The 26657-nt window shown below is 42.7% G+C and overlaps 1 protein-coding gene across 8 annotated transcripts in view; it reads right to left on the bottom strand.

The window, feature by feature from the left end:
• Positions 1-26653, bottom strand: part of ITPR2 (inositol 1,4,5-trisphosphate receptor type 2) — a 242560-nt gene extending 215907 nt beyond the window's left edge. For 3 of the 8 annotated variants that reach the window (XM_021538669.4, XM_085570357.1, XM_085570356.1), the window contains exon 1: positions 26370-26653. In XM_021538669.4, the coding sequence (XP_021394344.2) occupies positions 26370-26461 (92 nt within the window). In that variant the 5' untranslated portion in view covers positions 26462-26653. The other 5 variants (XM_085570355.1, XM_021538671.4, XM_085570354.1 and 2 more) reach the window with 5 other exon arrangements.
• Between the last annotated feature and the right edge of the window lie 4 nt (positions 26654-26657).

Below are 26657 nucleotides of genomic sequence, written 5' to 3'. Positions count from 1 at the left end.
CTCTCTCTGACTGAGCCAGCCAGCTGCAGTGCTCAAACACACTAGCCTGGCAGAGAACAGACATTCAACAATTAATACTCATCACCTGCTGTTGGGCACTTTCAAAAAGCACAAAGATAAGAACCATAAATGAATTTGGCAGCATTTAGGAACCAAAGACATCAGAGAAGACAAAGGAAAAAGGAGCTGGTACCACTTCCACCCTATGGACACAAAATCAGAGCACAGAAAGGTTGATTGACATGAGGCAGGGCAGTGGCATGAACAGAGCAGGAACATCAGTTCCTGAGCCCTTGCTCAGCACCTCAGCTTCTCACACCTTTGTTTCTTATAACACAAGAACAAAAATCTGAGGAAAATATTCCTTTGTTTATTTAGCAGTTATTAACAATTTAATCCCCAGAATTTCCACATAACGCCATTCATCCTGTATTCCAGCTGCATGACCTTCAGGGAGTCTAACAGCCCCTTGTTTACTCTGGAGGTGCTTGTTATGGTACTGAAGGGAGAGGAGAGCTGCACATTGCACATGATGCAAGACTTCAGCCTGCTCTGTGGAGGGGAACAGAAGAGGTTCTTCAAACACAGACCACTTCCTCTGACACACAATTCAAAATATTCAAATCCCATTTTTATAGCGAGCCAAAAGCAGCTGCTGGTTTGTTACTGGTGGCTGCATTAAACAAGCAGCAATTCAAGACCTTTGAAACCTGCTAACAAATCCATTTGAGATGTGTGAAACCAAACAACAGGCTTGGCTGCAAAAGGTCCTAGGCACCTGCAGTGACTGTCAGACCACAGCACAGCAGGTTTTAAGATCACTTGCTTGTACATTTGAATAGGAGGTCAAAGTGCACCAGACCAGGCTTTTCAGGTACAAGCAGTATTATATTTATTGTATTATACCATAAAAAGTGCAAGCTATGTAAACACTGATCCAAATTATGGTGACAATAGTCAAGCCACTTAACCATGGTACTATCAGAGCAGCTTTAGCTTCAGGGGGTTTAATTCCTCAGCTGGACCACAGACAATACTGCTTTGTGCTCTCTTGCTGTCATTCAGCACCCGGTACATACAACACAACTGCATTTCAGTTTTCCATACATTGGCAGCACATAAATGACAAAGGCAATCCCTGCCCATGTATGAAATTATCTCTAGCTGAGCTAGGTCTCCCCTGAACACGATAAATACCTGGGGTTTGCACAATCCCTCCAAGTAACTGCTGTAATTAAGCTGTACAGTTCATTGGTACTGCCTAAGATAAATCACCAGGAAAGTCAGAACAGCAATTACACCCCTGGACTTTACGCATGGCCTTTTGTATTCAATAATTGCAAAATTAGGGTCTGAAAGCAACAAGACTCATGAGACTGCTTGTCACAGATGCCCAGTCATTCTCCCACCTAAGCCAGTGGAAGTTTTTCCACTCACTGCAGGGCAAGCAAGGGCAGTTCTTCATCGTTAGTGCCACAAGCAGCCAACTTTACAGACCAGCAGGTGTTTAAGCTATTAAGGCCTCACAGTGCACAGTAGTGTACACAGCTCCAGTGTACAAAGGATCATCAAACAAGAATTGGAGCTACCTAAAGCAATGCCTAGGAGACAAGGGGTGCTTCTCCAGAGAGGTGGGGCAAGTCAAGGCAGTTTCAACTCCCCACTATCATCACAGAATCACCCAGGATGGGTCAGGGTGGAAGGAGCCACAGTGGGGCAGCTGGGCCCTCCCAGAGCACAGGATTTTACCCAGGCAGCTCTGGAATATCTCCAGTGAGGACACCGCACACCTGTCACTGCACAGGAGGAAAGTTCTGCCTCATGTCAAGTGGTCAAAGCATGAACCTAGAGAGTTCTGCACCTCTCTTCCTCTCATTCTCCCCCATCATCTGGTGGAGTTGAAGCTGTCTCTTCTCTGTTGAAATGGGAGGAAGGACACTGGGGTGAGAGGAGCAGGTCTGAGCAACAGCAGGATAACTGATAAACAAAGTATGCTGGCAGAAAAGTCTAATAGTACCTGGGTGCATAGATAGGAATCATATATGCTCCATAAGTCTTTGTGTCCTGTAAGCTCCCCTGATTACCTAACACAGGCCAAAGGAAATACACCAGAGGTTTCTTGCAGATGTAGTGCAAGAGTCAAGGAATACTTGTACAGCTGTAATCCTAGAAGGACTCTTCCTAGGGATGAGTTATTTTAGATTTACTACTGAGATACAGTTGCATTCTCAAAGAACAAACACCAATATAAGAAAACAACAGGAAAGGAATTATGGTGGGTTTCACGAATTTTAGGTCTCTTTCATAACATAAGATGCTTTTCAGATTGTCAAAGAAAGCAGCCACATCATCATTTATCTTACCTTTATGCATGGAGTTTCAAAAGTACCATTCTGAAATGTATTTTGTCTCTTCCTACCAACAGAGATTTCCATCCAATAATCATAGCCGATATTAAGTACAACAATTCCTCAATAAACACATGAGCACACAGACTCCCCCATATGTGAAACTGCACGTGCATGTGCTACTTGTCTAAAAATACAAGACCCAGCTGCTGATGTCTGTTACACATTTGGTACTATTTATACATCTATTGAGTATTTTACTCCTCAAAAAGCTGAATAAATTAAGCTAGAGGCAATGTCTTCAATCTAAGATGCTCACCTTTTACTCTCTTAATGGTATCATAATTTCACTGCCATTTTGAGCAGCACAAGGCCTGGGCAGCAGGAGGCAGAGGGGCAAAGTTGGTGACAGGCATCAGCAAGAAAAGCTGGACATTTTAACTGCCAGTGGAGCCCAGCAACATATTTATTCACAAAGAATGCTGAGGTTCTATCCCAAAACCACATAACCTCAACATCCTCTCATGAACAAAGGAGCAGCCCACAAAACCTCCCCTTGCTTTGCTCCTCAGCTGTCCCTTCATACAACCTCCTCCACAGAAATGTTCCTCCAGAGCACCTGCCACCCAGGACACTTCTTTGCTCCCAAACTAAAGCACAAAGCCTCTCCCATGCTCCACACATCCCAGCAACCACTCGGGAAGAGAGGTGCCAGTCATACCACCAAGAAACCAACCAATAATGAACAATAGGCGATTAAATTTTCGCTGCCCTGGAAATCAAACATAAATACCTAAGTGCCAAAACAATCAGATCCACCCAGTTCTTCTCCAAATCCACCCACTTTTCATTTCATTGAGCCTCTTATCAGGCATCTAGGTCAGCCCACTTCTTGTGTGCTTCAAGTGGTCTCCTGCCAAAAATCTACAGTCATCCTACCTCACCCTTCCCAAAATGTGAGTTCATACTCCTTTCTGACTACCAGTCCTGCTTCAAATTATTTATAGCTCTATGATTAGCTACCCTGTATGAAATGTGTCCATTTTCCTGTCTCTTTCCAACACCAAATTTTTCACCATCACCTTTTCACATCAGGCAAAACCCTAAGCTCAAGCAGAATCCCAGTTCAAGCAGAAAATAAAAAGGCTCTTCCTTGAACTTAGAGAAGGGCTATTAAATCTCTGCATAATTTAGGAAGATTCCATGCTAAAAAGCCCTTTTGACTAATGGGAGGACAGCAGGACACAATATTTAAAGAAGTTCACTTTATACCAGTGAGGTACAGCAGCAAGAAAGTCTGGCTCCTGCCTGCCTCAAACCTTAGGAACTTTATACTTTCCTTGCTGAACAAATTTTAATTGCCACAAACACAAAGCATAAAACAGGTTGAAAAGAGCTGATTAATAAATACCCTTACAATGGGAAAGCAAAATTCTATGTATCTATAACATTCCATACTCTTCAAGGTGTCTAAAACAGCAGACAAATTTCACCATGAACAATCTTCAGCATGAAACAAAGATGTGGATGCATTTTATGTAAGCTACACAGAGGAGGAACACTCAGCCATTCCCACCATCCCAAAAATGCTTGCATGGGTCACTTTGAATTGTATTAGCAAATGGTGTAGAGACACAAGGGCAGAAAGCACAATCCCAAGCACACACTGGGAAACAAAAACACCACCATACAAGCAGGCAGCTCCACATTTGCACTAATAATTGCACAAATAATTAGCCCTAAAGTTTTTCCCCTTATCTGATAGTGCATTCATATATTCTTGTAACTGTACCTGCAGGCTTGCATGTCAAGGGGAGGGAGTAAAAGCAGTTTTTCTGCTCAATTACATAATCCAGCTATAAATCCTGAATGTCATTTTGTTATCCTATTGTATTGTGCTATAGCCAATCATGCTTTTAGATTGCAAAAGCTTCTGTTCAGTAGAACTTTTTTATCCCTTTTTATAGCTATATTTACATTTAAGACATTGTGCAATTTCAATTAAATTATAAGAACACAGCTAAAATAAATTATGACAAAGGAATAAAATGTTATTTGGAGGTTACAGAGGAAGGGAGAAAGCATCGCTCTTGGATTTCAGTCTCAGTTTCGCAATTTCCTTGGCCTAATAGGTAAGCCATTAATGCACCAAGAAAATTGTACAAAGCTTTGCTTGGACATAGTAATTTTTGCCAAGTAAATGAACATTTGTACAGTATTTCAAGATCCTCTTATCAATACAACATACATCAAGCCCTTTTCAGTGGTGCCAAGCATACCTATTTTCTGCTGTCAATAGGGGACTGGGAATTGGTCACAAGCACAAGGCTGAGAGAGCTCAAGAAGTGTTTGGACAATGCCCTCAGGCACAGGGTGTGATTCTTCAAGGTTCTCCTTGCATTGTGCAAGGCCAGGAGTTGGACTCCTTGTGGGTCCTTGCAGCTCAGGATATTCTGTGATTCCATGGGGAATTGGTGTGCCCCCCTGTCCCACCCAGCTCCCTCCCCAGGCACACCCAACCTGCTTTATTTCTCTACAACACTGGCACTCTGCTACCAGGCAGGTTTTGGCTTCAGTCTGTCTCAGTGCCTTTGATAAACAAATTACATTCCCATAAACCCAAGGAAATGGTTGATTTCTTCCTTTGTTTCTTTTCTATTTTTTAAAATATGAAAAGTAAGAGTCTATAATACAAGAATGTTACAACAGCCTAAAGGCATTTAATTGGAAAACCCTTCCACAGGCAAACGCTCTTTTGGGTGAAATTTATAATAAAGCTAAAAAAAATTGAAATTATAAAATGAGTATCGGGAAAGCTTTCTGAAGGCTTTCTTTAGTGGCTTGCAGAACACAGACCCATTAATAATGCACTTCACCTGGAGGACTGAACAATTTTTCCATTACTAACATTTTCCTTTCAGCTGAAACCTCAGCTGTCTTTGAATGAACAAATTTTCCACTGATGTGTCTCTGAGGCCAGGATTTCATCCCCATCATCACAAAAGTGCACTAAGGAATAAAGTTTAAAGATGCAGCAGTGTTAGCACCTCACACTGAGGGTCATTCATCAAAGATTTCATTGCAATCAAACCTCTGCAGCATTTCCAATTAATCCCACTAACTACACATGGAATGCAAACATTGTAACAAGCCCAGGATTTGGCCCAAATTTAGATGTAAATTAAGATTACACATATTAACTCTGCTTGCTCACACTTGACAAACACCTGTAACAGGTCTGCAAGTCAGCTGTCTCAATGTAAGAAAGCACAGATAAAGTAGAATTACTAGGTATATCAACCTAAAACACATTAGGAACACTGAGACCACTGTAAACTAAAAATAAGGGTGTCAGAGGCAGCCCTGCAGATTTATGTGAATTTTAGACATGTAGCTCACTAACCAATCCCTATCAGACTGAGTAGTTTAAATTTTCATGGTACACAGTGACTTCAGAAGAGAAATCCTAGTAAAAGCATCACTGCTCCCAAAACCAAGCAGAACTCACTGCAGAGTTACCTATTCAGCCACAGACAGCAAAGCTAAGCCAGCAGCATGGGGAAAATAATCCAAATCAAAACAAATTCCATGTTTAGTTTACAACAGAAGCATTTGAGGGTTTTTTCTCAGCTTTGCACATTTTTGTGAATGGCCACTTGAAAGGACTGCTTTGAAGAAGTATGTGCTAATAAGAGGGGTGAGAAAGGCTGGACCTAATGAAAATGGAGAGATTTACTCAGAAAAACACTGTTGAGAAATGCCAATATCTGTCCAGTGATCAAAAAGTGACTTCATCCCCATAACGAAGGCAGTCACACCCACTCATCAAAATGGCAACCCTTACTGAAAGGAAGCATAAGCAACGGAAGAAAATGAGGAAACTTGGCTGAAATAGCACAATGTAAAAATATTGTTGTTTAAGCAGACAAACCAGCCTCTACTGTAAGGCCAATAGTGAACCTCAGCATCTGGAATGACAACATGCATATATAGGCAAACACATGGATACAAAAATATATACATACACATAAGTAAATAAATATATACGTATGTATACATGAAGAAATTATCAATCCTGCAAACACATGTTCGAATGCAAATCCTGGAAAATTATCCAAGTTCTTTCTCCATTTGGTAACACAAACAGCAATAATCCAGCAGACCAACCCATGTCACACTATGTAAAAATGTGAGTGGAAAACATTGCTCAACCAAAGTGCTGACATTTTATGCATTCTGCGGTGCTTATTTTACACAGGAGAGGCAAATTCTAATGCCTTATTTTTTGCTTAAGTGGAAAAAACCCAATTTTTTCAGCCAATAGAGATAACAAAACCATCCATCTTACAAACGCTTATGTGTCAGGGTACCAAGCAAAGAAAGGGCTCACTTCATTTCAGAGGCAAACAATGGGGACAAGTCCCAGGCTAATGTGAACACATGTAATTCCACTGAAATCAAACAGCTGTCTTCTGTAGCAACTCAGCACCTGACCCAGTGTTTCTTATATCCTTTAGTGCACCTTCCTTCAGCAGCCCCAGAAACTGTCCAATCACACACCTCACACCCTGAGCTCCCCCAGCCACAGCCCCTTTCCATGAGATGTGCAATATCCTGGCACTGGGTGCAAACCTGGGCTTTACATTGGGAACACGAACCTTTCCTGACCACTCCCCTTGCTCTGAAATTACAGCACTGCCTGGTTTTGCCTTCAGATAAAAGGAGACAGTTCTCAGGTTGAACAGCATCAACACCACCCAGCTTGCAGCCAGCATGCAATCCAGCTCCTAAAATCCTGCTACTGGTTTCAGCCTTTACTTCTGCCCCTGGGGACAATGACCTTGGCTGGCAGGAATTCCCTGAACAAGGTCTGCTCACCCTTTGACATGTCCAGCTCTCACCGGTGGCAGTGAGAATTGTGCACAGGAGAAACCTCCACATCAACACATGCCCCAGTTCTCTCAACAAAGGATTACGTGATTTTTATTTCCACTTTGCAACAATAAATGTTTACAAATTTTTGCAGCTGGACCAGGTACTTTTGCACGTTCTCTTTGCTTCTTTTCTTTCTTCAGCAGCAAGTTAAAAAAAAACCTTCCAAACAAAAACAAGCTGAGAAATCAGTGACTTTATTTACTTGTTTTAAAACCAAGAAGAGCCAGTTTCCTATGGGGAGAAATCATTTTGGGAGCTGTTCCAGATTGTCTCAGAGCTGCTTTCCCAGTTGCTGGGAGCCCTTTGCCACACCTACCTCCAACCTGTACACACTCGCTTGAGAGAATCCCACATAGCAGCACAGAGCAGAAAGCAGAAGAGGAAATGCTTGGGAATGCTCCAGCCACAGTGGAAGGAGCTGGGAAGCAGGAGAGTCACAGAACAGCAGCCACAAGCAGGGTGGCAAAACAGTCACTTCTGTGCAAGGGGACAGGTGTGAGCCTGTTCTGCTTGTGGGAACTTTTCATAACCATCATTTTAAAGCAGGGAAATGACATAAAAAGCAAATTCACATTTCAGAATGGTTTCAGACCTTTCTCAAACCGACCACCAGGCAGGCTGGCATCTCCCACCAGGAGGCTACACTCACAACAGCCAACATCACACACCCAGGCTCTGAGGCACAGAAAACCTCATGTCTGCTCAGCAGAGCTCAGCATTCTAACCAGGATCCCTGCACACTCCAGGAGGAGCTTCCAGGACCCCTCTAGGCCCATCCCTACACAGGTTTTGGGGACAGCATAAGTGGCAAAAATCACTCCAGGAAACACTTACAGCAGTACAGGCTATTGCATGCAGCACCCAGAGCACACAAGAGCAGGTGTTTATTTGTTAATACAGATTTTTTTGGTCCACCTGAGCTCTCAGTAATGACTCTGCTGAGCACCAAGAAGCTCTGACTCTCTGGCTGTGCTGTCACCTGTCAGTCAGATCACCTTCTAAGGTGTGTCTTAACAACAAGCTCTGCTACAAAGAAATGAGTTTGGCCTTCTACCTTCAGGCCCTCCAGTTCAGCAGCATTCTTTTCAGCTGAAGGAAATGCTTCCAGGTCTTCTCACACAGCTTATCCTAACACCTTAACAGAGGGAAAAACACCTGCAAATAATCACTTTCTACTGGGAAAACTGGAGTCTTTTATCACTAACATACATTTGCTGAGAATTAACTGGCAGAGAAACAAAGAAATCAGGTTTTCTAGAAAAGCCTGCACTTGGTGATACGATAAGTGGACAATGATATGCACTTCACTTTTCCTTTTGAAGCACAATCCCGCTGTACACACATACATTTATCAACATTCATGCAACAAATCCCACAGAATCTATGGGTTTTAAAGATGCAGACTGTGTCTGACTGGGGAAAAAGGAGCATGGTTCCTCCTTCTGGATCAGTATCAAACACAATCTGGGCACACAACAACGCACCTTCTCCGTTCTGTGCCAAAGTATATACCTCAGAAAGTAAAAGGCAAACCAGCTCCAGGGTTACACCTAACCCCTGTTGCAAAAGCTCTTCAAGGCAAAGCAATCAACTCTAGAAGAACTGTGATGTTATCACAAATTTTATTCCAAACCATGTGATTCTTTGGTATCTTTTCTACTAGTCTCCTTCCTGATGCTGCATTGAGAGCTATTAAAATCCCTCTACTTTCACTGGAAAGGAAAAGAGTGTGTGTTCCTTGCTGTCACCACTACCCCAAAAAAAGTGAAAAACTGCCTCCAGCTCTGAGAGCTCAAAAACCAGAAGACCAAGAGAACAGATGCACACATGATTACTTTTTTTTAAATCTCACCATTTTTCAAACCCCTCTTTTGTTTCTGGGGGATCTGACTCATAATTTTCAGAAGCAAACAGGAAGCACCGCAGACATCTCCAAGTGTTTCCTCTCTCCACTCTCCCACCCACCCCTCTTGTCTTTTACATAATTTCTGGAGACTTTGTTATTCCTTTTGTTGCATTAGCAATGAAATAGCACTTCCTTACACCAGCTCCAACGTGCTGAGGTGCAAGAGACCCTGCTTTGCCCAGCTCCAAGGGAGAAACATCCTTCATCCCCCTTGACAAGACAAAGCAGAGCTTTCCCTGCCTGAGGAAGCCAGACCTTGGGAGCTGGCAGGAGCCAGCTGTGGGGATTTCAGTCCTGCTCCCCACAGCAGAGTGGGACCTGGAGCAGAGAAACAGGATGAAGAAGTGTTAGAAGGTAATGTGCCGGGAAAGCCTTTTTACCTCACTCCATTTATTACAACGCTTCCTTTCATTGTATGCATGGGAAAAAAAAAAAAACAAAAACAAAAAAAAAAAACATTTCCCCTTCTGCACTCACCCACAGGACCTGTCAGAGCACTGGGCAAGCAGCTGCTTGGCGGGCTGGGCAGGAGGCATAGCAGAGGGACAGCCTTGGGATCAGCTCCTCTGCACACAGAGCAGAGCACACGGGGATTTAGCTTGTCCTGCAAGAAGTTCTTGATGCCCTCAAGCAACAGGGGGGTGGGGAAGGGCAGAATTCCAGGTGTGGGAAAGGCTGGCAACGGGATGGCACAGGGGTCTGAGGCACAGAAACAATATGAGGGCTGACAGGAGGAAATAGAAGTTACCTGATTTGAAGAGGACCATGCAGCTCCCACAAGAAACTGGAGAAAGGTCAGAATATGATGGGTGATGAACTAAGTATCCTTAGTTCCTCATTCCTTCCTCCTGCATGACTAGCTCTCAACTAGGATAGTGGGGACCATGCAGAAATGTAATGGAAAGCCACCTGTTTCCCTTTTTAGAGATTTCAGCTCTCTCTGGCCAGAGCAGACAAAGTATATGGGATACATGTTAGCAGCTCTTCTCAGGAAGAAGGCATTCTGCTTTTCAGGGTGCTTTGTGTATTACATCTCTTTGTGTCAGTGCAAGGTCATAAATGCAATAACAGGCAAGGCTGAGATCCTGAGGTTTATTTTCATGACACATCTGTTCCCTTAGAGTCTTTGTAGCAGCAACTCTTACTGCACACTCTCCCTGCAAAGGGAACCTGGACACAAAAACAAGCATAACGAAGCTCACATCTAGTTTCAAGTTAAACTAATTGGTACAAACAATCCCCATTTTAGAAGTTCTAATCTAACATGGTGCAATAATATTTAGCACAGTAAAACTATTCTAACCTTTTCCTTATCACTCCACAAAGCTCTCAGACACATTATCACAAGAGCTTAACCTGCTGCCTGGCACATTAAGATTAAAAACCTACCCACTGCCTCAGCTACTATTCCCTATTCACTTGTGCATAGTAAATAATACTCCACAGCTATAAGCTGATCTGGAAAGATAGCAGAGCACCCCACCCAAAAATCAGCTCAATTTTTATCACCTCCCCAGATTTTATGACCTAATCAAAAAGCCAATCGTCTATCACTGCAGTGCAGCTTTGCATACAGTTACACAGTTCCTTCTCCAAGTCAAACAGCACCACATTGTCTGGGATAATCTTATCCACTCACATAAACAATTAGTCTGCTATATTTTGATTAACACTTCCGTTTAAGAGGACATTGAGACGCTTCAGCCTGAGTGGAAGAAAGTCCGGCCTCCTCCTAAAACAGACATACTCTTCCCAAGCTTCCTCCCTGACTGGAAATCCCAGCTGCCAGCCTTGCCCCAAGCACCTCTCTGGAGCAGAATGCTCCACTACTTTCTGCTTTGACAAATGGAAATGAAACAGCATACCTGACATTGCAGCATATGTCACACTCGAGGTGGCCACGATACACCAAGTATCATCACCATACAATTCAAGAAGGCTTCAATCCATACAGAGCAACACCACATCACTTCTGCAGACTGTAAGCATCCACACTTCTTGTCCTTCAGCCCAACCTTTTATACCCCTCATGTTCATGCATTGCACCTGTGAGCCCTCTGTTCCCTTTGGTGGTTGGTCAGTGCACCTGGGCTCGTTACCTTCAATATCATTCATCTGTCCTGCACAGCTGGACCCACTGGGGATGAGGCTCAGCCCCAGCCCCAATCACCACAAACTGCGTGCCTACAACCTGACACTCCTTGGAGTTACAAGATCTATAGATTACAACATTCAATAAAAGAACTCAACTGACCCAAACACAGGCAAGGGCAAAAGTAAACATTAATCTGGGTCATTCATTTCACATTACAACCTTTCTGAGCCTGAGGGTCTCTAAGCAACAGTCAACCCTGTTAGCACAAATCATCTACTAAATTGCTTAAGTATATGAGCTCATATTGCTTAGAGAGAGCTGAGAAACACTCACATAAACTGTTTTGATGGGGAGCAGTAATGTGAAGCCACTGATAAAAAACAGCTTGCTGAGTAAGTATACACCCACAGCCTTGGTGGTTTGAAAAACTATTTAGTAAGGCAAAAGACACAATCATCTCTGACACCACAGTTCAGTCATGTATAAATTCTTCCATCAGTACAGCACCCTAAATAAGACATCAGAAGTTAACTGCTCTCTTGAGATCCATTAAGATAGAAACAGATATTAGTTAAATCTAAATATTATCATATTTCTTAGAAAAGCTGAAGCAGAGACAAGGATTTATTCCATTGCATGCATATGCTGCTTGCTACTCTGGTTACTTAAAAGGAGTACAAATTATTCCTGTAACACACAATGTGCTGTACATCTGGCTGGACTGCAATTATGTGAGTTGGAAGTAAGCTTGAGTCTTTGTTTTTTCTATTTTCTAACCTTTAATCTGAAAAGGTTTTAGAACATGGTTTTGTTTATTTTTATCTTTCAAGTTTAATTTTTGTCATAGGAAAAGAGCACTAAAAATAACTATTTGTGTTTAAAGCTCTGTGTTTACACAACAGAAAAGCTTGTCTCTAACTTGTCATCCTGAAATTAGAAAAAAGTATCACAGCACTTATCTCACCGAAGTTCTGCTAAGTTCCTGACAACTAACTTTGAAGAGATCCTGTCATAGCCGTGGAGCAGACTTTCAGTGGCATTTAAATCAGATATTCTGCTGACTTACTCTGGCAACACAGTGCCCAGAAAACAGCTGACCAGCAAGTGCTCAGTTCTCTATCTGCAAGGCATAGCACAAATATCCAACTTCCTCTCAGCCCACTGTAGCCAAGGTGGAGGAAGTAAAACGAGACTTCACAGCACTCCCTGTAATCCCCTCTAGACAAGACCCATTTGAAAGCAGCTGCTGCCACATTAAGGGCTGATATGAACCAGAAATTCAGACACACAGAATTTCATCTGGACACCCAGGTGCCAGTTTAAGATGGGAACAGTAGCCTCCATAAAGAAAATCCCTCATCCTCAGACTAAGACCAAACCATGTGGAAAGAGCTACCAGTATTGACAATGCACAGGAAAATCCCCCTCCCTCTTCAACTAGATTAAATAACCCACATTTCATTGCATTCACAATAATTCAGTCCCATTTTATATGGAGAAGGACTGAGAACTCACAGAGGTATTTAAGGTCCACCCTACAAAACGGATCTCTGCTAAACTGAGATAATAGATAAAAAGTGAATACTGGGAAAAAAAATGCTTTCTTTCACCATAGCTTGTTGGAAATCTTTATTCTTGATCTGGACATGAACTTGGTCTTCTTAGTCTATGCACTTGTCACTACAAGGGTAGACTATTTTAACACATATTTCAGCTACATAGAAAAAGGAGGCACAAAGGGCAATTGGGACTGAATTCTCCTTGATTCGTTATGTCTCACTCACATCCAGTAAATCTCTGGACTTCATAAGCTCTCCTGTAAAATTCCATCCAAGAGATGTTCATGCCACTGAACAGGCTGGAACAAGCTTTTCCAACCTAGTGTTTGATCTTCTACACAGTCCACATCACCCCAAAAGTTCTTCATAATGTAGGAGTTTGCTTTATATTGAAATAAAATAATTTCTGGAGTATAATTCATGTTCTCATCCACTCCTGTTTTAAATTCCTCAAAAGCAGTAAACACAGTGCCCTCATTTCCTTGAATCTATAAAATAAGAGAGTTGAAGGTAGAAGTCCATAATAATCCTTTCTACCCACACCTGTGGCACACTGAGATAGGGTGTCTTTTCTGAAACCTCAAAAGTTTGCAGCCTCAAAGACTTAGCAAAATACTTAGAATTCCAAATTCTCCTTTGAGCCATAAATTGTTTACTCCTGTTTCTACATCTATAAAAGTCATTCAGCCAAGTTCTTCCTATTTGCAGTGCCCTTTGGTGCCTGACTTCACAAGCACCGGGTGATTTTGTGAAACACATGACAACTGTCTCAGTGGACAATCATAACTCCCAGTTCTCTGGCAGGAAAAAACCCTCAGCTCCTCAGCCACACACTGCAGTGACACCCCCATAAGACACTGTTGAGCTGGGCTCTCTCTCTTTTATCTGTCTTGCCAACTTCACATTTCCTGCACCATTTCCCACTTCCTGCTTACATGCCACCAAATCATACGTTTTGCAAATCAGCCATGACTCTGCAGCACCCCCAGTTTCAGTAATTTCAAAGCCATGATACAATTTCTGAATGAATATAACCACCTGTGTACTACCTCATTTCTAAATTCCAAACTTGCCTGATGAGATCAGAAAACCTTGATCTTGCCACTTTGAGGGGATGCTACGCTTTCAGATGATTGCAAGAGCCCAAATGGTCTGTGAAAGCTTTTGGCTGATCTGCAGTCTGTTACAGGAGCAATACATTCATCAGGTGTGTGATTCAGCAGGTTTTGCATCTTATTCAGAAGGCATTGCAAATTATGAGAAAGAAAGAAAAAGCAATGTCTTTTTCTGCCTAAGACAATATCTGCAAAGATTTAATTTGGGTGAGGCATCAAGGTGACCCTCTTGCTCCCAAATCTGTTAGCACCCGTGAAAGCACAGCCGTATTAATTCCTACAGCAAAATGTGCCAGCTGCTCTCCAGATGCCTCAGCATAGTACTGACCATGTACTTCTTCCTCAGATAAATTAAAATTAAAATATCTGAAATTTTAAACACCATGAGGAGTTATCCCCAGAGAGGTCAAAAATTTCTGTCCTACTTTGTCATCTTCTGAGCTGCCCCTTGCCTTCTCATACCTGTGCTTCCACAGCTGATCTTGAGGTCATTCCTACAGTCAAGTCTCTGCTGAGGCTCAAACACAAAGCAATCCAAAACTCCTCTCACCTATATTTTGTGGAAAAATAGATCAGAACCACAGCAAATATATTTTTGACCAACTCAGTGACCCCACCCTGCTGCTTGAGAGTGGGTTTATTTGCCACTCATTTCCCTAACTTGCCTGAACAGTTTTTAATTGCTGCCTATAAAATGTTTCACTTTCATCTGCAAATCATCACTCAAGGTGTCACTAGGAAATCTCTTTGCTTTGACTCCTACTGAAGCACTCAGCTCTTTCTCCAGATGGCATTTTTGTTATTGCTTCTATCCCCAAGGCTTCCAGTTCTTGTATTAGAAATAGTATCACTTCTCTCTGGTCTCTTTTCTTTTCTGTGATTGCTTCTTGCACTATGGATCCACACAAATACCAGTCACAAATTTATACTTTGGAAGTAAGATCCATCCCATGATACCAGATTACTGTTAGTCAGAAGCAATTATGTCAGTTCTGAAGACTTAAGGGCTGTTTCTGCCATAAAGAAAAGTTTGAGATTATGTCAGCTATTTTTTTCATTTGTCATTTGGAAATAGTTTTATATAATCACAGAATCATTTAGGTTGGAAAATACCTCTAAGATCGTTGAGTCCAATGAGTCCAAGAACTTGTGAATTCTTTTTTTTCCTGAACCAAGGACATATCAAACAGCAGGAGTTTCTCTGATAGCAGTTTTCAGAAAAGAGTGCTCAGTGGCACACTCATTTTATTGCTTTTGGGTCAGCAGATTTTCTTCTCTATGACTTGTTTTTCCATTGTGTTCTCTGTACTCATTCAGGCCTGTACACCTTGCCCTGATGATGCTGATTTTCTTTCTAAGAAGTTTCTTGGGTAACACAGCCCAGTTTTTATGCAGCTTTGCCAAGCATAAGCGCTTTGGGTGGTGACTTCTATTGCTCCACTTCTCAGGTTGCATAAAGGAAGCAGGATTTTCTCCCTCACCTCCATTACAAATGAAGAACATTAATTTTACTTATCAGCCAACGAGGTTCCCCCAATAGGTGAGCATAACAATAATGCCAGCAAGTATAAGACTCTCTTCAGGACACAGTTTTCTTAAAATGATAAATTCTGCATCTTTAGACACATACCTAAAATAAAAGAATACAACTTTTGACATGTGGGAACCATAATGAACTAACTAGCTTTGTCGCTACTGGCATAAGCCCAGTTACTGTGAGAGAAACCAATATAAAAGAATTTATGCATTGAACAGCTTGCCAGATCAATGCTTATAAAAGAGCACTGGCCCCGAACTTGGAGTCTTTGTTTGTATTCCACAATTTGTCAACAACTTTGCGCAAGTGGCTCCTCTGCTCGTGTCCCTTAATCCACTGTTTCCCTTCAAACATACTTTAGATCCATGCTTTAAAACTCAAACCAGCACTGTCCCACTTCAGCAATGCTCAAGGAAAACAGTTCCATTAAAGCAGCCTGATCATAGGGACAGTTTAATCTGGCACAGAAAGGAAATGGATCAGATGAAATCCAGGGTTTCACTCCACTAGCCCCACGCACAGCACGGCCTCAAATGAGCTGTTACAACCAAGCTTTACATACCATGGTTTTAGTGTATCCCAGATATTACAGGGGGAGGGAGTGTGGGACATTCATTGGTCCTTGCCTTCAGTGACAGAAAAACCTGTTCAACTACAAAAGTTAATACAGACAAGACTTAATTGCCTGCCAGGTCCTGACCTTGTTTTGTTTCTGCAAGAGAAGCCACTGCTAACACACACTGAGCAAACCTCTAAGCCAGACCCTGCAGCTGCCCAGGGGCCACAGCAGTGCCCTCTCTGAACAGCCAGGTGTCTGCCTTTGAGGGGGTCTCTTGATCAAATCCTAATTTACCTTTTAATACTCATGAAGATCAAGCCAGGGAAGTAAAAAAATCTGAATTTGTATCCTATTCAACAGGTTCTTTTAAAATATTGTCTCATGACATCTTTGCAGTTCAAGTCCGCAAATTTGCAGGTGTAGGACCTACATCTTAAATCACTTATACAGTAAACAATGTCATGAAGCTTTGCAATTATTTTGTGGGTTACTTTTTCTGAGGAAAATAATATATAGTATAATAGAATGGTCTGACTGGAAGTGTCCTTAAAAATCATCTTAGTCCATACCCCTGCCACGGGCAGGGACACCTTCAGCTATTCCAGGTTGCTCAGAGCCCCATCCAGCCTGGCTTTGGACACTTCCAGGTATCCAAGGGCAGCCACAGCTTCTCTGGACAACCTGTGCCAGGGCCTCACCCACCTCACAGGAAGAAATTCTTCCCAATATCCATTCTAAACCTGCTCTCTGTCAATATGAAGCTATTCCCCCTTGTCCTCTCACTCCAGGTCCTTGTCAAGAGACTCTTTCCATCTTCCCTGTGGGCTCCCTTCAGGCTGAACAATCCCAGTTCTCTAAGCCTTTCCTCACAAAAGAGGTGCTCCATCCCTTTAATGAGTTTGGCTAGCCTGCCACACATAAATTGCCACCTCCTCACCACCAAAATAAAAAAAAAAAAAATTAATTTTTCTGTATGTTATTTTGTACTTTTATGACTTAAAGACAGGGTTATTCTTTATAAATAACATGCTACAGTGCAGAGATACCTGAAAATCTCATTTGAAACTTGGACTTCTTGTATTTAGTGAAGTAATCAGCTTTACAGTTCTCACAGCAACATTAAACTCCAAAATACTTATACATCAGTTCAGGACTTAGGAAACCTGTTTGACAGTAAAGTTTGACTTACTAAGTTCTGTCTACAGCCTAGGAAGCAGTATAGATGTTGTACTACCTGATTTTTATATTGGCAAGCCTGATAGAAAACCTCATTTTACTCCATTGATATTCCACAAAACTCTCCACTAAACCCTGACTTTTCTGCTCTATATAGAGCGAAGCTCACTGAGCCCTGTCAGATTTGCAACAGGAGTTTATGGACTGGCACCCTCACCAGTGCCAGTCAGCAAAGCAAGGACAGCGCATTCTGCTGAAACTGAGACTACCTTAGCAAAAACTGATAACCTAATAAATTGCCCAAAATATCAAAAAAACATTAATAACAGGAAGTTAACTTTTTTCAGTCCATACAGTTTGTTGGTTTGTTTTCCTTTTTTTTCTCATTAATAAAAGATTTTTTTAAAAGCCAAACTTTCTAGGAAGGCTTTAAACTTTTTTCTTTGATGAGAAGAATGAAACTTGCTTAGTGATGCATTTGACCATTTTTTAGCATTCACAACTGAACAAAGATCTGCTCTCAGTGTTTTCAAAAGTGATATCCAGTCTTTCCTAATACACTGGGTTTGCTTCCTCTCTTAACTTATTGTTCTGAACAGTAAAAAATTATTAGAGTGAAAAGGTGACTGAGAATATTTTAGCAAAGCACACGAAGGAGAAGCTGAGGATATCCAAAAGTAAGAGAGGTGTAGGAATTGGGATTTTGCAAATCAAGTCTTTTATTGCAAGATTCAGGACAAAACTATAATGCTCACATCCAACTTTGCTGCCCTCTAAAGATGCCAAGTTAAATTTTCCACATCACAGTGCTCACCGTGACACAACTACCCAAAATTTACTCTTAAGAACTGGATTGCTGTCTTTTAACTGTGGGGAGCAGGTATAAAAAAATCTGGGGCTTACTAAGAGTTTAAGCAGTCGTTTCCCTAATTCTGTGTGCTTTCAACTGCCCCTGCAGCACTGATTAACTTCTGTGTGTCAAGTACAGGGAATAAAAAAGCTGTTTGAAATTCAAACCAGCCTCTAAGAGAAAATCAAGATAAGAAGCCGAAGCATTGAATCACAAGAAGTTTCTGTATTTTGAGTTGCATATAAAGAGCCTCGTTTCAGGGTTTGTTTGTTGATTTTCCTTTTAAATGACATTGATTTTTATCAGTCAGAGGTCAAAGAACAAAAACTTGACTACTGTTTTAATATCATACAGAAAAGAGCTGGAGGAAGTTTAACTTGGTGTCAAATCACAGAACCACAGAGCAAGCTGAGTTGGAAGGGACCCACAGTGATAACCACTACATTTGGATATGCTCTTCCAGCCTTCTTCTGCCAAGAAACTAATATAAATTTCAACCCAGTACCTTCATTCATGCAGCAGCAATGACCTAAAGGGACATTTCACATTAATTGCCCAAACTTTATTATATAAGAAGGTTACCAAGTAGTACAAGTCATCATATCTAACTTTTATTGTTACAAAAAGTATCACAGGCAATCTTAAAACTGCAATTTCTTTCTGAGGAAGTGGCATTTTACCTTATACATTCTCTTGGAGAAGGTGATAGAAAACATTTGCTTTCCTGGACAAAGACAAAAACCTTCATAACAAAAAACAAACAAATATTCAAGTATTTAAAACCTCACCAGCCTTAGCACAGGCCTCAGACATTTGAAATAGCAAAGTAGCAATGGCAAGCTGACTTCTTCCCTTTGAAAAGAACAGTTTGTCAGTAGCTTTCAGAGCTGTTTTCTCTCAGCAGGGGCTGCAGATCTCCCGGTAACTGCAGCTCCTGCTCCCCTTCAGCCCCATTTCCCTTCTAACAGTTGCTCTGCTCATTTCTCATCCTGAATTCAACACACCTCTCTTCCTCCCTTTCATCATCCTGCAAGGGAGCACTGGAAGACCAGGGGAGGCTGTTTTCCTCATATTCTTTTCTGCAGCCTATAGCCCACTCTTCAGGGCCCTCTTTCCTTTGTTAGTATGCAATGAATAAGAATGTTTTTAAATCACATACTTTGGAAAACGCTTTATATCTACTAACAGCAATCAAAACATGCAAACTAATCAGGATAAGAGGCAGACAAAGACTGAGGCACAGTGTCACAACAAAACCAGCAACAACAGCAACAGGACCATTCCTGACACAACCTTTTGGCTATCCCAGCAAAAACAGCACCTCAAAACCTCAAGCAGTACTTAATATCAGACATGAATCAGTACATATTAACCCTGTGTTTTTCTTGTCCAACTCTGTTTCCAAAACCTTACCTAGCAAGAATGTCATTTCTCAGTTTGTTTCTTATTTGAAATTAACTGAAGCTCTAAAATCAGAAATTTTTACTTCTCCAGAGATGGAACACAAAGCAGCTGGAAAACGAAGCTCTCCTGTGACCCCCCAGGAAAGGAATCTGGAAATCCTGGGAATTGGGATTCACCTTCCACACAGATGCAGGTCAGGTTGAGGGCTCTTGGTACCCAGTGTCAGCAGAGAGAAGCTGCCCCTGCCAGGTAAAACTGCTGCCCCCAGCAAGAAGCAGGAATCACGACAGCCCAGGAAGCCTTAGGGAAAAATCCTTCCCCAACTTACACCTGCTAAACCTGGGCAAAACTCCACAGGGGCAGAGTAAGACAAGCCCTCCATGCTGGAGAAGCAGTGCTGGAGAGAGCCCTGCACTCAGGAAGACTCTTGACACACATCCACAAGACTCATGGGGGTTTTTAAAAAATGGGGATAACATGCTTTTTTGGTTTGGTGGTTGGTTGGGGGTTTTTGGCTAATCCTGCTCTCAGAAAGGCTATTTTACTTTAAACTTTCCACAGTAAAACATTCAGCTCCAGGCATCTACCCTGAGTCCCAAACATCAAGGTTTAGCACCATAAACAGCTGAAACCAGGACCCGTGTCAGAAGTGCCTACACATCTACATAGTGCTGGAACTGCTGGTTCAAGTAATTAGATGGAATCAGATTTACAAATAACAAATTTGTAGGTTTTGAAGGTTTAAAGCAATCAGTCATAAGGGGAATTGTGTCCTTAACAGAATTAAAATATGCATCTCTGATCAAGTGACAAAACACAGCACTGAGAAGATAAAAACTAAACCTTGAACTACTGTTAGTTTTCTTTTCTCCATTTTGACATCAAGTGTATCAAAGTGATGAAGGTTCACCTACATCCCTTTTCTGCTACAAGAAGTAGCAGACCTTTCTAAGGAAGCAGAAACCAGACTTTCAAGTGCAGAGGACACGGCTTTGAGCTGTTGCCCAACAAACAGGCTCAGGCTCCAGCCGAGCAGCACCAGCAGGGGAGGGTTCCAAAGCCCTCGCCGTGCTGTGAAACACCCGGCTGAGCCAAGGTCTGTGTGCCTCTTGGGAAACAATCCTCCAGGCAGGGGAAGGCAGAGATTGACTGACTTCTTCCTCTGCACTACTTTAAAAATACAGGGGAACTGTAGTTTCTAGTCAGGCCGAGAACCACGCGCAGGTGGTCTAGTTTAATCCCCTCATTATGTAAAAGCAAGGTAAAAAAGACTTCATGTCACACAGGTCAAACAATCTCCCCTCTCTTTCCTGATTATTGCCCACATCATCCACAGCCCAGCAGAGAACTACAGAATTTATAAGTTTTGTCTCAATTCAAAAGCCAAGTCTTCTTTTATTTCCACACAGCTTATGGGTAAACTCACTTCCACACCAATCAATCAGCTAACCCCCCTAACCCCCATTTTCTTTCCAACTCTGTTTGAGAATGGGACCTTTGAACCAAGGATATTACATTTAAGCATACAGCCTCATAAATCATACTGCTGTAATTAAGCCTAATATTATGCTCCCTCACACTGAGGCTGTGTTCTGTGAACAAGTTAAACTTCTGAAACAAACCATCTTCCCCTGGGGCTCAGGGCCTGCTTGATTCCCCTGAGGCTGCTTTGTGGAAAGCTTTGTCTCATTGTTTATTTAAAGATGGCACTGCTGTTAGACTATTTGAAACTAGCATCAAAATAAGGTTGTGATAAAAGCTGGAGCGGTGCCTAATTGCTGGTGAGAGTGGATAATTACAGAGGATATGAGCTTTGATATATGGATTGAATAGCAAGGTGTGTGCAATCTCTGTGTGAGATACAGAGGTGTATTTATATGCCTACATCTCCACTTACATGGCGTTTATTATAAGATCAATGAAAGTAGTTAATAATGCATAGCTTATTAGTTATCAGAGAAAAGAAATGCACTGTGCAGCTGAAAAGTGTACATCACCATATATTCAAAGCAGCTGCAGAATTCAGACCTGGGCTGCTGCATTAGAAAGACAACCAAGAGAACATATTCCTGAAAATGCCAACCTACACAGTATTAAAAAAAAAAAAAAATCAGAATCACACAGTCAAAACTGTCAAATTTTATTAGTTCTGTCAGTCTAGAGGATAAAGTACCTAAGAAACAAAACATACAAATACTTTTTCCCCCAGAAAAGCTGAAATTCATACTCCTCTCTCTCTTTTAGGTATTATTTGATTCTCTATGTGTCAGAATCAAATTATGATTAATTCTAGTTATGCCACTCTCACTTTCTTCAGGCTTTTTATTCTTTCCTGACTAATTACTTTTTTCCAGCTGGCACATGAAAAAAAGGGTTTGCTATTTAATTAAAGAACAGACACTCTGTTCCTTAACCATAGCTTACACATACAGACAGCAGGAGAGAAAGGTTGAAAAAATGAGTGCACTGATGAAAACACTACATTGGTGTCTTGGAAGCATCATCAGTCAGTACATCTTTTCTCTTAGCACCATTCCTAAAGCCACCAAGATGACATACTTTAGCCTCTGCTATAATTTGATTTATGTTGCTTCTTAAGCACTTTCTACTTCATCTTGTCTCTTCACAGAGTATGATTGACTCAACCCCTCAGTGAAGTCCAAGTTCAACAGGACAACTAAATTCACAAAAACCCAGTGGATAAACCTGAATAAATCTGGGTTTTGAGTAAGGAAATTCCAGCAAGCACTTCCAAAAATTAAGAGAAGTTGTTCAAGAAAAATCAACATTACATGCAAGGAAATGAGTCCCAAATATTTTACAACAAAATTTTTGCTGCTTATAAGTAAGTCTCAGCACCCCTCATCACCCAGGGCCATCTATCACAGAGCAGGCAGGTCCTGCTGCATGCTCCATTAATTATGTTCCAGGAGATCTCTCACTGCACATTTATGGAGGTGAGACAGGAATGCAGCTCCCCATGGCAACTAACAGGCTCATCGTCAAAGTTTCCTCCAGCTGATCCTGGCCATTGTCATTATTTTTTTTTCCACCTCTCCAGTGAAGAATATTTTCTTCCCCTCATTGTACTGATAGGTGATTAATGCTGTTTTAATTGCCACCATGCATTATTTGAGAGCATTCATAGCAAAAATACTGGGAAAGGTGGTCTCAGCACCAGCCTAGGACAATGTGAGATCAATGGATTAATTGCCTGGCCCTGCCACACATGTCCTGTGGGACATAAGGCCTCCAGCTGGGCAGAAGCCAAAACACACTAAAAGCTAAAGAAATAAGGGGAAGCCCTGCAGAATTAGCACAGTTCAATAATCCAGTATCAAACCTATCTTGCAATGACAGAATGCTACCAATGGATGTAAATTACTTTTCCCACACATTTTCTCGACAATCAGCTCATACATCCAAAAGCATTCTCATTTTTTAAAAGGAAGGAAGGCCTTTAAAAGGAAGGAAGGTGAGGAAACTCAGAGAGCCTTGAGGTTGGAAAAGCCAGACTACACATCATCAGCACCTCAAAGCAGCATCCAAACCCAGAGGGAGCCCAAAGCCAAGCAGAAAAAAAGAGCAGGGAATTTCTTGGGCTCTCAGTACCTCAGGAATCCAGAGGTCTGTAGGAGCCAAAAGGGATTGCTGAGGCCTGAAACCCTCTCCTTTACCATAATCCAGAGGTGCCCCTCTCCTTGTGGGATCCACAGCCTGGAACATCCTCCTGGAGACAGATGTTTACTCTTCTTCCAAAATCGAGCAAAGCTGCTGTCTTTTAAAATATAGACCAAGGAGCAAGAATTGGAGCAGCAGTGCCCAACTTCCCTGCTCCCATCCCACCCTACAGCACAAGTCCCACATGCACAAGAGAGGTTCAGTTTCCTCTTCTGACTAAGAGGGATCCAAGCTGAAAGCAGAGCCTTCATGCTTACATCCAACAGCTGTTTATGGCACTGAAACCATTCAGAGACAAGGAGGGTGAGGACAAGGACACAGGCTTCTTCCATCTCCAAGAAGTGTTCCAAGCATTTGGGACCCACTGACAGAATGTAGTTCCAGCAATTCTCAAAGTCTCTTTGTACAGGGAGGTGTGGAAAGGCACTCCTGCCCTCACCTAGCACCTCTCAGCATGCTCACCTGGACACAGGGCCAGAGAACCTCTGTCTCATAAAAAGGGATGGTTTACATCTCCTGAACTACACCAGAGCAAGACTTCCACACTCAGGTTACAGCAGATATCAACCTGTCCCAACACATGATCTGGACACTGAGCATGTGAAAATTTCTGCTCTGGCAAGTGAGGAAAAAATACTCCAAAATTCAAGAAACAGCCTATATGCTTTGAAATCTCCCTCAAAACTCATGTGTTGAGCTGGATCAACCCTTCAAGGAGTGATGTCCACTGACGTGACAGACTTGCCCTGCTTGGAGAGGTGCTGTGCACTTTTTTACCTTATTTATAGAATGACCTTGCTCATGTTTCATTTAAGAAACAATTAGCCTTTGACAGCTTAAAATAAACAGGACTCTCTGCTGAACAGCCATTAGCCCTGAGCTGTATTTCAAGTTGTTGAAACAGCAGGAGACTCCCCAGTGGGCTCAGCAGTGTAAGAGAGGTGCTGAGCAAGCTAAGCTTTCCGAACATCACCCTGAGCAATCCGACCAAGAGTAATCAAACAAGGATTCCCATCAGTCAAATGAAGCAAGTTATCATTCCCAACCCTACTTCATCCTCACCAACTAGGGGAACCTTTGGACAGTGAAGCCTCCTCTTTCAAGAAGTTTGCAGAGAACCTGCAGGAATTCAGAAGGTGCATGAGTTCAGCAATTGTTACATACCAAAAGTGCAGCTGGCCAAGCTTTTTCCCTGAATATAAGAGGTTTTTCTGCCTCCTGTGTTGCTGCAGCCAGTCCAAAGGCAGCAATTGAAAGAACTGGCACAGATAATGTCACTTGGCATCACAGTTTTAAATTTCAGTCCAAGCTCTTGTACCACCAACAGAGGGGTCAGCATTCCCATTGAGTAGCCATGGGAGTTTTCCAATGGTGACTTCTAGCTTCCCAGAGCTCCTCCACTGCAGCCTCCTTGTTCTGCAGCTGCCTTTACCATGCCACAGAGCAGAGCACAAAAGGCCAGTACTGAAAAGCCAACAGAGGTACATCAGCATTCTTGAACTCCTGTCTCATCCCAGGTAGCTTTCTTGGCTAAAACAGAGCCTGGATAGAACATGTTGGCTCGAGCTCACTTGTTTCTTCTAGTAAAGAGCTCCCATGTGCCCTAGGCAAGCCTGGATCTTGGCTTCTCCTCTATAAAACTGGAAGTAAATGTTCTGCCTTAACTCGGAGGGATCAGGGGAGGATCAGCAGTCTGAATTTTGTGACAGGAAGATGCCAACACGTATTCAAGTGACAGTTGTACGTGCACCAGTTACAGCAGGAACATCCATGACACCAGCAGGTGTTCTCAAAAAGGAGGAACACAATGAAAAGCAAAAGCACGGCACTCAGCTTCCTCCGGATGATAGAACCCAGCGATGAGACACAACAACACCACCAACTAGCAACAGACCGTGCCAGCAAAAAGGAAGTGCTGGGGAGAACAAGAATAAGAAACAATATCCAGCAATTAACGGCTGCAGAAAGCAGAAGTTTTCAGATGGAATTTAAAGTTGTAAGAGTCAGCAAAACAAAAGATGTGAGACAACACGGGGAGTCACGGAGAGACGAGGCGCCAAATCAACAAATAGAGGAACACACCATGAAAAAACACTTGTCAACAGATCAAAAGAGTGAACAGCAAGGATTGGATGCAATAATAAGATTTCAAAAAATATAAAAGACCTTGAACACCAGCTCTTTTCCAGTAACAGCAGCACACCAAGTTAACCTAGGCATTCATTGTTTGCATTTTCACACCAGCAGTCTCCACATCACAGGGATCTCAGAATACAGGGAGCCTAACACAAACATGGGAGCGATACCCAGGCACACATTAACTTGACCTAGTAAGCTTCACTGCTACTCCAAGGGTACCACTAATGTTTAAGCAGATATTTACTGGAGTCCGACCTGCCTTGCCTATCGTGTCACTTATAGCCATGCAGCACAGGAGCTGTTTCCAGCAGTAAAGGTTTCAGGACATGCCACAAAGTCACTGAAGCTCCTGCAGCTCTCCTACAAACATCAGAGGAAAGCACTGCGCTCTCCGGACATGTCACTGCAAGCGAACTACAGGATGGTTTTAAAAAATGTATCAACGTAAAGAAACGTATCATTCTCATTCTACGCTGAGGTTTTCCCTCCTGGATACCAGAAGGATGATTTGAAGCGGTCACTGTAAATAAAAACCTGAAACAAGCAGCAGTTCAGTGAAGTAAAATACATCTTTTCACCTTGCAAAGAGAAAGAGCTCACGGGAAATGGCTCATCCCCTTGAAGTTAAACATCTGATTATAAATATCACTGACAACCAGATTGTGCTGGACACCAACCTGAAATAAAGGGATGCACATTTAACGAGCAGACTACGACGGTGAGCAAGAAAGCAAAGGCTTTGTCAAAAATTCTCGGACGGGCAATTAAACCCAATTAATTAATTAAAAGGTCAGCTATACATAAAGACCGCAGGAAGGCGTTTGGGCAGGGCAGAGAGCGGGCTCTGGTGCTGCGCTCGGGCAGCCCCGGCAGGAGCCGAGCGGGGATCCCGGCACCGCCGGCGGCACCGCGGCCGCCCGGGCCCCGCTCGGGAACTTCTCTCATGCCCTGCCGCTCCCCATCACTTCCTACTTTCCCCGCTCCGCCGAGCAGCGCTGCCGCCCCTTCCTGTGCCGCCGCCGCCGGCGCTGCCCGCGGGCCGGCTCCGCGCCCGGCCCCACTCACCCCAGCGTGCTGATGAACCCATTGACGGAGCCCTCCGCGTACAGGGACACGATGTCCCCGATGTACAGAAAGCTGGACATTTTCTCAGACATTCTGGTTCATTTTCCAGCTGGGTTGCGCGCTCCTCCCCTTCGAGGTGGAAAAAAAGAAATTTTAGAAAAACCTAAAATGAAATCACAGCGACTGACAGCGATCCTTGGGGGAGCCGGGGGCTGAGGCGGGCGGGCGGGGGGCCGAGCGCGGAGGTGCCGCGAGGGCTGTGACAGGAGCGCGGAGCGCGGCTCGGCT

Source organism: Lonchura striata, chromosome 1A (assembly GCF_050655825.1).
Source record: "Lonchura striata isolate lonStrDom1 chromosome 1A, ASM5065582v1, whole genome shotgun sequence".
NCBI lineage: Eukaryota > Metazoa > Chordata > Aves > Passeriformes > Estrildidae > Lonchura > Lonchura striata.
Note: the sequence above shows the minus strand (reverse complement) of the source record. Positions and strands in the feature narration are given on the sequence as shown.